Below are 14,790 nucleotides of genomic sequence, written 5' to 3' on the forward strand. Positions count from 1 at the left end.
AGATATTTGTCAGTGTGTGCAGGTAACCGCAGCGTTGTGGTACAATCTCTAACTGACACAAACTTCCCATGGACGAAGATTATGAGGTAATTTTCATTGGTGCAACGTGCAGAAACATCTGGAAAGGTGCTGTAAATGTGCAGGAATTTGTATCAGCGGGACTGGCATGAAGAAACATGTTGACAACATGCAAAGTAACATTGCATTCTGACAAACATGCAACAGGAACAACAGGACTTAAAAATAAATAACAATAAAACCTTAAATCTGTCATTTTCATATCTGCATTTTCACAGAACTTACGACAAAATTAGATTTTTTTTAAAAACTGATCTTGATGCCAAAAGTAACAGTTTATGCAACGCTGCAGATGCAATTTCCAGGATCTCTGACATGATTAAGTATCTAATGGAATCTATGATGAGGTCAAAAAAACATTCTCAACTAATGAGGTCCCTGAAATCAATCCAATTTATGTAAAAACTGCTTTTTGTCTGGTTTGTTGGCCATTGTTTTTAAGCAGGAGGAGACAAGGAGAAACAGATGACCAGGAGGCTCAGCTAAGAATATAGATTGGATGCACATGATATCCCACAAGGCAATAGAGTCGGAGAACTTGAGACAATGAACTCAGTCAAAACAAAAATAGACCTTTGACCTAATTCTTTCAAAACCACATGACAAACACAGAAGCCTTTTTTTCCTCCCCTGCATTAGAGTGTACACATCAGATAAGATTCATTCAGAAGTTTAAAAAACCACAGATATGCAAGATGTAAGACTCCTATTGTTCTGAGGAACGCTCAGTTTGCAGGGCGAGTGCAGAAAAGAGGAGCTGACGAACAGAGAGAAACTTCCAGTTCTCAGCAGTGGAAATTATACACAACACTCACAGTTTTCATGTTGGGTCTGCATGATCTGTGTTGTTTCATACTGATGTGATTGATTAGTAATTTTGGGTCGAGCTAAACATTAATACCCTCTGAGATGATGATAAACTGTGAGTATGGGAAGATTAACTCAATGTAGAGTCACAATTTTTCAAACCTGTCTTAAAACAATTAGTTGCTGTTGAAACATGTTTTTCTTGTTGTCATCATTCCTCCTGTTCATACTGGCCTTTAAAGAGAAGTGATTTCAACATAAACGGGGAACCAAATCTGCAGTCATTGTCATGAGCAGAAATGTTTTTAAAAGTTTATCTGAATATAATATGAGGCTTCAGCCATCTGAGTTAGCCAAATAAAGTGGATATCTTCCACAGTTTGTCCTTTTGGTAAAAAATAAATTCCCTCTTTGTGTCTCAACGGACAGCGTTTTCCTGTTCAGCTGCAGTGGAACGATCATAACAAAAAGAGGGAATTTGGCACTAAGAAGTCTAACTTTGAAAGATATTGACGTCTGAAGCCTCATATTAGCTTCAGGTAAACTTTTAAAATATGTTTTTGCTCGAAATGACCTTATGTGGTAAAATGGGCTGCAACGAAACGCGGCTGAGTTGTGATCATATTGTGATTTTGTAGACGGTGGATATCAGTCAGCAGTCTGATGGAGAAGTACAGGCAAGATTTAACAGGAATGCAGCTTTGTCTTGACATATGCCAAATCGACAAACACACCCAACCCTGAGATATATTTTCAGTTATTCACCGAGAGACTCACCTCAGTTTCAAAGTACTGACTTCTGAGACTCGCTGGACAATCAAATAACCCTTTGTTTTCAACAAATAAATCTACATTAGTATAACGAAACAGCATTTTGGAGATGACTAATGATGTTCAGATGTTAAAACACAACATTTTAAGATCTTAAAATTGATGTAGATACCATGACAAACTAAGTTGAGGCACTCACTGTTCTTTTCACTTTTTGACAACAGTCAAGCAGAAATGTTTGTCATTTCACTGTATTTCAGCTTTTAAAGGTCAAGAAAATACAAATTTAAGCCATACGGGCTCTTCATTTTGAGCCCAGATAAGACTGTCACATGGTGCAATTACTTTGATTTCTGTCACATTGTTTGTCTTGCAAGCTACTGATATGTTCTAGCTGTGAGGGAATGGAAAAACATTTCATTTTAACCTGAAGTTCATGCTCTGGCAATCTCTGAGATCTGCTAACACAGCTGTGTGGAGCAACCTCATATACCTCACGTATACTTGCCTTGGGTATATAAAACATTTCATTTAAGAAGATTATGAAATCATAGTTTCCACTAAAAGATAAGAAGCAGTAGCACAGAGGGAGACAGAGTGAGTCTCTTTAATCTCTTAACGCCATATATAACGTTATCTTGCATTTATATATGTGTATCTACAGTATATGTATCCAATCGTATAAATAATGACAAAATGAATGTGAAGAAACAAAACTTTTTGAACTCTGCTTTATTTCTAAATGATGATCATGAAATTCATGAATAATCATAAACATATGGCATGAAATTTTGTCACCTGAATCAGTATATTTTGACTGTATTTATCTGTTTGAAATATACATATATATAACTATGACCCCATTCTGTTGTACACACGCTTTTTGATATATTTGAATTGTTAAGAAGTGACATTGTTAAAGAATAAGTCATAATATTTATTAGAGATTGTATTCATCTCTCCACATGATGATGAGTAGCAGCTGTGTTTGTTAGCTGTCCTGTGTGCAATTCAACTATTATGCAATGCTGCCAAACAAAACCACAGAGGAAACTCAAGAGTATACCACTCCCACAGTTTAAGATCTTCTCGATAAGATGTTGATTCATATGATAAAATACTTTGGCAGCAGCTTTAGAGACTTTACTTACTTCATCTGCGCACCATCCACATGTCTCGGCAACCTGGATGCATTCCCCGCATGACTGCGCGTTTGCTCTGATGCATATGCTTCCCTCTGCAAGAGACAACCATCAGTTCATTTTAGTCAAGAAGACAAAGCAGTATTTCCATTAGTTCACCAACTCTGATCAGCTTTAGTTTTTGGCTGCTAAACACGACCCGTTCCCGGTTCAGAAAACTGAGTCATGCTGTGAAAAGCTCTAGGCATTTAACCAAATGATGACTTCACCTCGTTAAAATATTTTTTAAAAAAAGTCTCCCACCATTACCCAACAGGACCCACAATGTCATCAAACCATGAATAAATAAGATTTGAAGAATAAAATAGATGAAAGCAGGGAAGTTTTAATCTATTCTACCACTGTAAAGGATTACAGTATGCTTTAAAACTTGTCATGTCTAAAAAAAGAAAAAAAAAAAAAAAAAAAAAGGAAATATTTGACCCAATGCAGAGAGAATGACAGCTGAAAGTCAAAACATGTTAATCAGTGGACTCTTTAAGTGTAATAATGAACACTGTGGTGACTGGGTTGCACTAGTGCGTCTGTAACAGAGCTGAAAATATGCCACATCGTACGTTAGCTAATATTTAACAGTCAAGATGAAGTAAAAGAGGAATTTGAACATATTCATGAGATTTGCAGGCTCTTACCTTGCTGTGCTCTGCTGCCACAGAGGACTGCCGATAACGTTGCTATCAAAAGTAACCGTATATCCATCTGGAAACAAGAAGAATAAAATAACTTATTAAAAATAAATAAAACACTGCAGGGATCATTACAGTTTCTGACATGACAGTAGCTATTTGTTATTTCTTTCAAGAGAATCTACTATCAAATAAGATTCAATAATCACACATACATTTCTCACGCAGCTGTACAGGAAATGTAAGACTTTTGTCACTAGTGTCAGATAGACAAACAGCATGTGTGTGTGTGTGCGTGTGTGTGTGTGTGTGTGTGTGAGAGACAATCATGCATTTTTTTTTTTCGTTGCAGAGATTTAATGTCACACAAGACGTTTTTTTTCCAACGAGATCCATACTGAGGTATAATCTAAGAAGTGTGAACCAAGTGTGCATAAAAAGTTTGTTTTTCAGCTGACTGATCCAGTGTTAACATTTGTGACAGCTCCAGACAATGTCGTGTGTGTGCTGCCTCTCAGTATGAATTCACCTGTCTTGTCTTTAAGGTACCCGAGGAGCGTGACTGCAGCTACACTGCAGCCAGATGTGGAGCACCTGGGACCCAGAGCTCTATAAGGTATAAAAACCCAGCATTTCCCATAAATAGGCTCTACTTGGAGCGGCCCATCCAGGTACATCAAGACCTGCCCAGATAGATAAAATATGTCTGAGTTGCATGCTGCAGTAACTGAGTGGAGACTAGAGGCTTCTCTGTACATAGCCACCTAGCTAGCATCTACCAATAGTCTGCATGTAAGGCTTTTAGAGGACATGTGTAAATTGTAGCTACATACAATAACCTGGGTTAAACTCTCCCCCTCCAAACTGCATGTGTCTGCCTGCATGCTTATCAGTCACGTCCTGCACCACAAACGACAAGTAAATTCTCAAATTGTGGGTAACACTCACTTGTTTTCACTGCATTCAGCAAGTCTCTCTCTCCCTTTCCCACCTGTGTCTGCAGCCTTTTTCTTGTGTTTGGCTTTTGTTTTGTTTTTATGCACCACTTCACAAAAATCTTCTGGTTGCAGCTTCTCAAAAGCCACGATTTTAAGCTTTTTTTTGTGGTATCGTATATGATAGTAAACTGAATATCTTCTGATTTTGGACTGTTGATTAAACAAAACAAGACATTTGAAGACTTCATCTTGGGCTCTAAGATATTATAAACAGGGATTTTTTCACTATTTTCTGACATATCATAGAAAATATAATCATCAGTTGCAGCCGTGATCCACATTTTCCCTACTGATGCCACTGACTAACACACCTCGTGTCCCCGTGTAATACAACTGCACCACGATGAAAAAAAAATTCAAAAATACTGTCTTTCTAACGTCTATCATGCCGTGCGTTACAAAGAATCTACCCAGACGTTGAGGAGAAATACCTCCGTTACTGTTAGGCAGCAGTGGGGAGGAGGAGCTCTCTTTTTGCCTATTCCAAATATGGAGGAATTATTATCCCACACTTAGGTGGAATCAGCTGCCAGTTCATCTGAACTACCACAAACCGCAATTCCTCATACTTGCTTCCTGATTGTGATTTGGAAGCTGTCATGCTGTTACAGGCCTGCGTAAAAAGGTAGTTGGTTATCTCAACAGGGCATTTCAGATAAGTCTCGACAAAAGAGACAGAGGACGGCAGAGAGAAGCTTGAAGAGACATAATAAAAAAGTGATGTCAAGGAGTGAATAGTCATTTTTACACTTGAGGTGTCTAGCCTTGTCCAGAGTGACTCATAATGAGTCTAGCAGCAGACTTGTAATGACTCTAACAGAACAGCAGCAGTCGATTTAATACCAAGATGGCCAACATTTCAAGCCGCCACAGTGCAGAATGCACACTGGGAAGGAATAACTGAGGCTTTATTAAGCAGTCCTCTGATGCTGCTCTACCGCAGTGAGCTGAGCTGCCCGGTAAAGTCCAACCAGCCACAACATCAAAAACAGAGCTAAAAATAGACTTTAATCAGCGTGTTCTATGCAGAAAAAAAAAAACTGCAGCCATGGTCACAAATCTATACCGGAAAACAGAGAGAAGTGTGTGTGTGTGTGTGTGTGTGTTCCCATATTTGGTCAGACTGTTTCATGCCTCCTCCTGAATCACTGCCATTCCCCGCAACTCCAGTGACACACTTCCTTGACTGTCTGCCCAATCCTCAAACTTAGAAACTCAGGCCAACTTTCTATTTGCCACAGTAAGATACACACAGGAAATAAGGCTGTGTTGACTGTAGCAAAGTCAACAGCTCTGCCCCAAAATAGACTATCCCTGTGTAATACTGCACTCGTTTAAGTCAAATGTGTTAAAATTTACACCCCACAAGAAAAGGATGGGTGAGTGAGTGTGACTGTGAGTGATGCAGATGCTAAGCTGGTGGCTTCACGTTCTTCTGTAGATGCCGTGCTGTGGGTCAGAGGGTATAGGCATCAACAAAACAACCACATCCTGTGAAATGAGGTCTATCGATCACGTTAGTGAGTTTCTTGTAAGCGCTTTGGTGATACTTATCATACTGCTGTGGGTGAGTTTGAAAAAAGAACAGACAAACAAGTGCCTAAAGCAAAAGACACCAGATGGAAATTATTTTTGTTTGTCAATCTGCTTCACTACTTTAAAATATACTTACTAACTAAAACCTGACACAAGGCAGAACTCGTGGCGAGACGAACAAAATGTTCAAAATGCAACATACCCAGCAGGACCCTTAATAATTCAAGTCAACACCAACTGCAAAAGACTTTCTACACCATTAAGGCCCCTCCCAAACATTCCTGAAGACCAGCTTTGTTTGCCGCGCTGGGGCTCATCCTGCACAGGGCTGCAAATTGCAGAGAGTTGACAGATTGGAAAGCATTCAGGGTCTCCGGTGCCTGTGTGCCACATAACGGCACTAGAGAGGCATTTCTGGTAATCATCTTGAGGGATGATTATTTTGAGGCTTGCTTTTATATTTGTGCCCGAATGAAATAGTCTCCGTTAAAAGTTGAGCCTAACCTACATTTTGACCATCTCAAAATTAAAAAAAATCTTCCTTTATCCGTCTATGAGTAGTGACTTTCATGAATGTGGCTTATGTGAATTCTCACTGCCTTTTCGACTTCAAAGCATGAGGAACAGCTGAGAGCAAATCGACAGGGGTAGCTGAATGGCGGGACATTATAGTCGGTTCCACCCTGCCAACGTCACAGCTGATAAGAGCTGATAGCAACTTCAAGCAGATAGTGTGAAGAGGCCGAAATCCATAAACAGACTGTGGTAAAACTGCTCCTCTGTTCAACATGATAAAAAAAAGAGGACAGTTGGTATGTGGTAAATTCGGCAGGAAGAAAGAGGTCAAAGAAACCATCTCAGTCAGTTAGCCTTGGGTAACAAATGTACCTACTCGTCAGTGTTGAACACATAACTTTGCAACTCTAATCAATGGCCCCTTTTATGCATTGAATGAGGTCTTCCAGTAAAAGTAGTGTGTCTGGGTTGTTCACTCAACCACTAAGTGCCTCCTCAAAGAGCCTAGTGAGATAGGTCTAACTAACGTAAGAGAGTCTGGCATCTTTTGAAATGACCTAAAAGACAGTTAAATGTTCCCTCATCACATGTACAATTATCCTGACAGTTTATGAGCAAATTTCCTCTTCTGTCTGCAAGCTAACAAGCTCAAGTTTTGTTCCAAGAACTTTTACAAAAATCCTACAAGGAGCTAGATGTAGCAAACTGCCGTTCCTTTATAAGAGGACGGTACAAAGACATGCGTCAAACCTTCACATTTGGGAAGATGGACCCAGCATTTTTGCTTGGAAAAATGACTAAAATGAGTCATTCATAATCAAAATAGTTGTATTCTCATCAATTAATCAGACCGTCGTTGCAGTTCTGGTTAATTATTGCCAGAAATCTGCATTCGTACAACTCCTGAACAGATAAGTACAGCAGCATGTATCAGCTGCATCTCGTTAATGTTCTGTTTTTAACCCAAACCATGAAACACATGAAGCTACTATAACTGTCCCACATATCAGTTGGGGAAATCAGTTGACTACACATGTGAGGCCATGTCACTTCCTGGCTTGTTTGGGGGGGGAGGGGGGGGGGGGGGGGGTGAATCAGTTATGGGAAACAAACCTGATGGCCAAATGACTCTAAGTGGCAGATGACCTCAGTATTAAATCGTGAACAAAAAAGGAACCGCTGAGTCGTCACCATGTTTTCAAATTCACACAAGGTCTTGCTCACAGTACCTGACCCCCTCTTACTCTCCCTATCGTCAAGCAGAAACTATGGCCTATGAGTAGTCGAGATGACAGACCCGAGAGCCTAATATTTACAGTAACAGGAGTAAACTGTGTCGAATCATGACTTTGTATGGTCAGGCTACAGAGGACAGAGGCGGCAAATGCTGTGTTTGTGGTGCTCGATGTCAGTGTCACGATTTTTCATTTACAATTACACCACTGTTAATAATAGCCGTGGGCTGCTCGGCCCTTTCCTATACAAGTACAGTAACCAGGACAGTGATTTTGTCTGGCATTTCTCAAGTATGGATGTGTGAGACTGTAATAAACAAAGCAGAGTACATGTACATGCTCTTGCAAGTGTCAAAAAAGGAAGGTTAATGTTTTAAAATCTGGCTTTATACAATGTAGAGTGTTCTGGGCTTAAGAGAGACCATGTTTTCCCCAGTAAGTCAGAAAACAGAGATTGATGCTTTTTCCCCAAATTCTGGTTTTACGTATGGTCACAGGCAAGATGTTTGTGCAAGATAGTAAATCAAAACGTGTGGAAACGTGTGATTCACTTTCCTCAAAAGCAGTGAACAACTCAATCCAGAGCATAGCCCAGCTCTACACACGAGCAGTAGGGGTCATTCACGGGGCCAGACGAATGTTTTATCGAGAGTTTCTCCCAACAGCCGCTGGAAAGAGCCAACTGAAACTCAATCCTCCGCAGCGCTCCTCATTATGGTCCACTGCCTGCCATCAGGTTCAGACAGGTCAGAGGTGTTCTGATTCAATCTGCAGTCTCTAACTACGCCTCAGGGACGACGGATGTCACGCTTTCTCTGATGTAAATTCACAGAGAGCATTTCTCGGCTCACACATCTAGTTTGTCTCGCAAAAGAATCGACTCCCTGTCTGACATCTCCGCCTACTTGACAGTGGCATTCCTTCGGTGACGTTTCTGTCGTGATGGAGAGGCAGCGGTCAGAGAGCAAGCGGAACATCGAATCTGATGGACAGTTTGGGAGAGGATGTTTGAGGGCCTTAAGTATCCACATTATTGACAAAGTGCAACTTCAGTAACAACCAGTATGAATCAAGAATGTGCAAGAATGATGATTCAGAATAATGATTACGCAATATGAGAAATCCTAAGATATGGAAATTTGTCAACCCTCAGGGGTTTTTCAATACAATACTGAGATAACTATCTCTTTAATATTTATGGGTTTGATATGCCATTATTGGCAATGTTGCACATTATGAGCAGGGCTGCTGTATGGATATGTACATTTATGTGATGCAGTACTTTGATTTCTTAATGTTTAAGGTATTTGAGTCACAGGATTAGCCAAAAACAGACATCAGCATCTTGTTATTTTGTTTGTAAAGGATCTTAAATTGAATTTCCAGAAACTTTACTATATGAGGACATAAACTGATATATGCATATGCACTCAGTTGCCAGTTTATTAGCTACAATTAATGTTAAATTCACTACAACAATAGCCCTGCAATAAAATCCATCTTAATCCTGTCTTAATGAAGGTTATAATGTTCAGTTTTTGTTCAAAGTGTTTTAGTTTAGTAGGTTTTAACAGTTTGCATGTGCCTGGGTATGTACATTTGCTCCATTTATCAAAGTAGCATGTTGAAATATAAGAAACAAAAGTTGTAAAGACAAGTAAAAACAAACGCCACAAGGTGGGGTGTGTAAGAAAAAATCCACCCCCATTCAGACACCAGGTTGAAGTTATTTTCATAATCACTAGCTGGACAAACATTTTACCCAGTAAACAAAATACCTAGTCTGCACATTAGTGTAAAGTTCATAATGCCGAGGTGGAATTTATCCGTATCTTTGGTTGTTTGCATCAATGACTGTGATTGGACAGAGAGTTATCGGGCTATTTTCCACTAATCAACTTCTACTGAGGAATCTTTTGGGTTGTTTCTAATAACTTATCTACCACATTTATATCACTGGGGATATATGGATGTTTCCTCAAAAGAAAGCCCTCAAAAATGATCATGTCACCCTTATGATCCACTGGGTGCAAAGCCATATCCAAAGAAAAAGGATTATTCCTTCACCTAAACCAGAGCTGTGATTTTCCCCAGTCAGAGACAGTTTCAGTGACACTAAGAAACAGGAGGTCAACAAGAGGGCTTTGACTCATTCTATGCAGACATGTTTCCTCCTTTGTTCACTGATGGTGTAAGATTGCTTGACTGACTGTAATTAACTAGGGGAACTCACTAAGCAGTGTTTCCCCAAGGTTGACTGCTTTGTAGTGTTGTTGCTAACTTCGGGGCTAAGCCCCTTCGATAGGTGAGTATTTTCTTTGTCTTGAGGAGCTGCTGCATTTAGTAACTGACACACAGCCTGTACTGTACATTTACTGCCACATTGACAACTTAATGCTAAACGTTTCCTCTGCTCCGCTCGTGTTCACGTCATGTTTCTGCCGCTCGCACAACTACACACGCACATTTACACACACACGCACTGCCTTATTCCTTAACGGAGCTATGCTACTCTTGTACCTTTCACGTAGATGTCCTTTAAAGAACGAAGAGAAGGAGGATGACCAAAGAAAATCCACAATAACGTAGGGTGTTATTGTGCTCGCACAGTGTGCTAGTGAAAATCATTAGTAGCCCGTTGATATTAATGATCATCTGAAATTTTAGCAGCGGCGCTCATAATTTTGCAGCAGCGGTGCGCTGCAAAAGTCAAGTCTGGGGCAGACTTCCTGTTTCCTGCTGGGGAGAGCTTGATAGGGCCACTCTCTAACATTACTACTAATATTACTTACTTATATTATATAATATATATTATATTATATATTGTTAAATTTAATAAAACCACAAAATTGTCCATAGCCGGGGAGTGGTCGGGTAATGAGACTTCCTTAGTCTTTGGGCTAGTATGTTGCTGTTATTCAAGTACAGGAAGTGTATTATCTGATTAAAAGCTAAATATGTTTACAGGCGGTGCAATTTATCTGTCTATCTCCTGACCCCACGGTGACTTGTTACTGGAGTTCGTATGACTTTAAACAGACAAGCCTGATGTTGTGGAAAGGTGGAAAGGTGGAGCAAAGCACATCTGTGAATGGTTAGTAATTCATGCATGCAATTCGTGCATGTTTAGACTGTGGGTGACCACAGTTCAACAAATAGGCCTAATAATGTATCTGCACACGGCTAACTTTATAATCTATTTGCTGTTGTAACGGAACATAATTGATCCATGATCCGTACAGATCGGCAAAGTTATATTTTTTAACTTTTTTGAATGCCAACATGACAACTTACAAAACATTAAAACACAGTCAAAAATTACATGTCATTAAAATGTGACTATTCTGAACCTCCACCCCCGACTAACATTTTCATAGAGACAGCAAGTACAGAAAACGTTTCCTGTTGAATATGTCTTGCTGATGCAAGACTTCCTCCACTGCACACTGGTAAAAACAAATACAGACGTGTCCAAACAAATGTGATTATTTCAAGGTGTCTGGTAGCCGAATCATCAGTTAAAAAGGTTAAATATTTACCAGTGTGAAAACAAGCAAGTTTCACAATTCACTACATTCTTGACTGCAAAAAAGAAAAATCGAAAAGAAATCATGTGTACCAATTGTGAAATAATCTAAGCATTAGCCATCATCTGTTTAGGTAAAAAACAAAACACAACTAATGTGCATGCATCGGACAAACTGAACTGGACTAAACCATCTTCAGCAGATTGCAAAAGCTACCACAACTTCAGTTGGTTTCTCAGTGGTTCTCTGTATCATGCGATTGGTGGTTCACCACACTGTGCAGCACTAAACGTTTTTCTCATGAAAAAAGAGAAACACACATCAATTGACTGCCACATAACTGTGAAATAGCATGTTGTTCCTTAAATCCAGTGTATCATTTGCACAATATCCCACACAAGCCCCAAAAACCAACTGCAAATTACATTCACGACTGATACTACATATTCCCACAAATATTCATGATTTATTGGGCTTTGTTTTTCTTTTTTATTACTACATGATTCTTTTGTTTTGTGTTCTATGCGGATTGTTGTGTGGTAAAAAAGAGGATCTCTGCACAATAAGTCTTTGATACATTCTGGTTAAGGAACAATCCGAAACACACCGAGTTTTATTTTTCCTGTGTTCAAACTTCATTATGCACATATTTTTATGCAATAAAACACAAACGAGTCGCACTCATCACAGTGTTAGTGCCTTGCTTTGTTCAGCAAGCTACATAGCACCAACAATGCCAATTCACTGTTTTATTGCCTTAACATATCCACCATGGCAAGGCTTAATCGGGCTTCAATAAACATCAATTACATTTAGGATTAATCTCAACGTAACGTCTTCAAATGCCTTGTTTACTCAAAATTTACCAAAACCAGCCAAACTTGACAAGCTGGAACCAGCAAATGTCTACAAGGCATCTTTTGCCTGATAACTGAATTAAATGATCAACAAATCATCAAAATTGTTGGTGATTCATTTTCGGTCAATCAACCAATCGATTATTTTACTAATCATTTCAGAACTAGTCTTGGATACATGTAAATATCTAGAACTAGAAAGTTAAAAATTCTATTCAGCGTTGATTAAAAGCATGATAAGTCCATAAAGGGCCATGTTTACATCTGTCCTTTCACTAATATATCTAAAATGTGATTTTAGAAATTGGATTTTGTGAGATTAGACAGCTGCACATAGGGCTGGCTGTATACTGAACCTTAATACTTTTTATAATATGACTGAATGTGGAAAACTGGACCAAATGCTGGCATCAAATGTCTGGTCTTATTACATCATTCTTTGATTTCCATATTCAAATAGTGTTTTTGCCATTTAACATTTGACAAGTATTTTCATGTGTTAAATGCATAATGGTTTTTGTATAAAGTATTCTTCAAAGCAAGGTATTGTAAAATGTGATGTTGAGGTATTGGTACTGAAATTCATTTCCTGTATAGGTGTGAAATTGCTCTTCCACACCTCCTCAAACTGTACCACTTTTAATTTGCTTTCCTTTTACTTTACTTGTGTCCACTCTCTTTGTTCTCCCTCTCTAACTGTTTACACTGTTGTTTGTTGTGACTGGACTGTGCCAAAGCTACGTATAATTCAGTTACTGATGTAAACCTGATCGTCTCCATGTTTGGGTCTTAAGATCTAACGGCATAGTGTGCCCCGGATCAGTCATTTAGTGTGTTCTAGTGCACTAAAAGCTAGGAAATCTATGAAAAACATGCAAAGTGAAAGGTAGTGTTTAACACAAGTCAGCATTGTTCATGCTGGGTGAGTCATTTAGTAGTCCACAAAATGAGTTGGGTGCCCATCCCCCACCCCCAGCTCTGTTTGCCACCCGGTCAGCCAGCATGCCCCACCTGCTGCTGAAAGTCACAGACCACTCTCAGTCCCTTAGGTCCCCAAACAACTCAGCACGACTCTGCATCCATTTCCTTAATTAAACCACACCCAGGCACCACTTTTCTCCATAACAGGCTGTTGAAGGATCAGGAAGAACTCCTCGCTTCTGACTGCAAACAGCATGTTTGAAGGAAACCAAACCCACATTTAAAAGAGTGGCCTCCTTTATCCAGTGCTGTCCAGAGAGATGAGATTTAACAGGTGAAGTCTGGCTCTTGATCCATGTTTTTGAGATCAGACAGGGGAGTAGAAAGAAGTGTTTTGACTTGAAATTCACATTTTACATTTTAGACATCCGGCTGACTATAAAGGAAAAGCTTTAAATGATTATATTTAGCTTTAAAATGAAAGCAAACATTTATATTTGTTGCAACCTTGCTTATTAAGGGTGATAAATCAGTTATCAATTAATCATTAGGGTGCTAGTTTCTATTAAGGATGTCAGTTTTGATTTATTTTGCTTTCAACAGACTGACACCCGTTAACCGATAACGAACTGGTTAATTTTTAAGAAAAGTTGTGTGATGTAGCTTTCATTGGTTAGAGCTGTCCAGCAGTCGGTGGTCAGAGCTAGCTAGTCTGCCCTGCTTAACTTGACTTTTAGCTCATCCTTCTTCTCCTAATAGTGTTTTTCAATGTGTTAAGTCACAGTAGCTCTCAATGGCATAATGTACTCGGACTCAAGGTACGAATATGAATAATAATACGTATACAAGGCAGCCCTGATTATAAGACGAGGAGCCCCCCCCCAATCATCTTTGTCAGTTGTATTAGGCAGCTTGACATATTCTGTTTCTGCAGTGGAGATGTGGGACGACGCTTTGGACTTGTTTTCACTCATCATGAATTTCCTCTGTGGCAGAAAAACACCTACCACTATAAACAGACTTAAAGACACTTGCTAACCTAGCAACATTAATGCTACAAAGAACCCACAGTGCAACACTCTGTAGAAGTTGGTTTTACATCAGTACTTAATCCACTTAAAAAGAATAGATGTTGTGAACACGTAGTTCAGCTGTTAGTGGAGTGTGCATGCAAATTAACCTATAGACCGACATGTATACCCTGTCGAAAATATTCTGTGGTTAACCGTCTAACGGTCACATCCCTAGTTTCGATACTAACAATAGGCTAAAAAAAAAAAAAAAAAAAAAAAAAAAAGAGTGACAGTATCAAAACCACATAGCCCAAACCTTTCAGTGACAAAAAGCAAAGCAAGAACTTAAGTTGACTTATGTCATAATTCTGACATACACATGAATACATACGTTTAACACATGTGGTAAAGTCTGAGATCCATGTTGAAATCAAACAAATCAAACTCTTATCTATGTTACGGACTCAGCAGATACAGCGAACTGATTCCGATAAGAGTTAAATCATGACTGCTGTAATATTTTTTTTACCCTTGCAGAGGAAACTGGCCCTGTTAGGGGTTTATCTGTCATAAGGAGAGGATCTCAAACTCCCCACCCTCGTCGGAGAGATGAGATAACGCATTCCATCTTAACGAGCGCCATACCATACTGTGGAAAAAGTACCTAACTGAAATTTCCATTTCTCGCTAACTTGAACCCAGA

General features: G+C 39.3%; 1 protein-coding gene across 3 annotated transcripts in view; it reads right to left on the reverse strand.

Moving 5' to 3' along the window:
• Positions 1-14,790, reverse strand: part of LOC137194596 (integrin beta-1-like) — a 31,305-nt gene that overhangs the window by 12,795 nt on the left and 3,720 nt on the right. For all 3 annotated transcript variants that reach the window (XM_067606648.1, XM_067606647.1, XM_067606649.1), the window contains exons 2-3: positions 3,491-3,557; positions 2,808-2,893 (exon numbers count right to left, since the gene is read on the reverse strand). In XM_067606648.1, the coding sequence (XP_067462749.1) occupies positions 2,808-2,893; positions 3,491-3,557 (153 nt within the window). The remainder of the gene's footprint in view (positions 1-2,807; positions 2,894-3,490; positions 3,558-14,790) is intronic.

This window comes from Thunnus thynnus, chromosome 12, assembly GCF_963924715.1.
Source record: "Thunnus thynnus chromosome 12, fThuThy2.1, whole genome shotgun sequence".
In the NCBI taxonomy this organism is placed as follows: domain Eukaryota; kingdom Metazoa; phylum Chordata; class Actinopteri; order Scombriformes; family Scombridae; genus Thunnus; species Thunnus thynnus.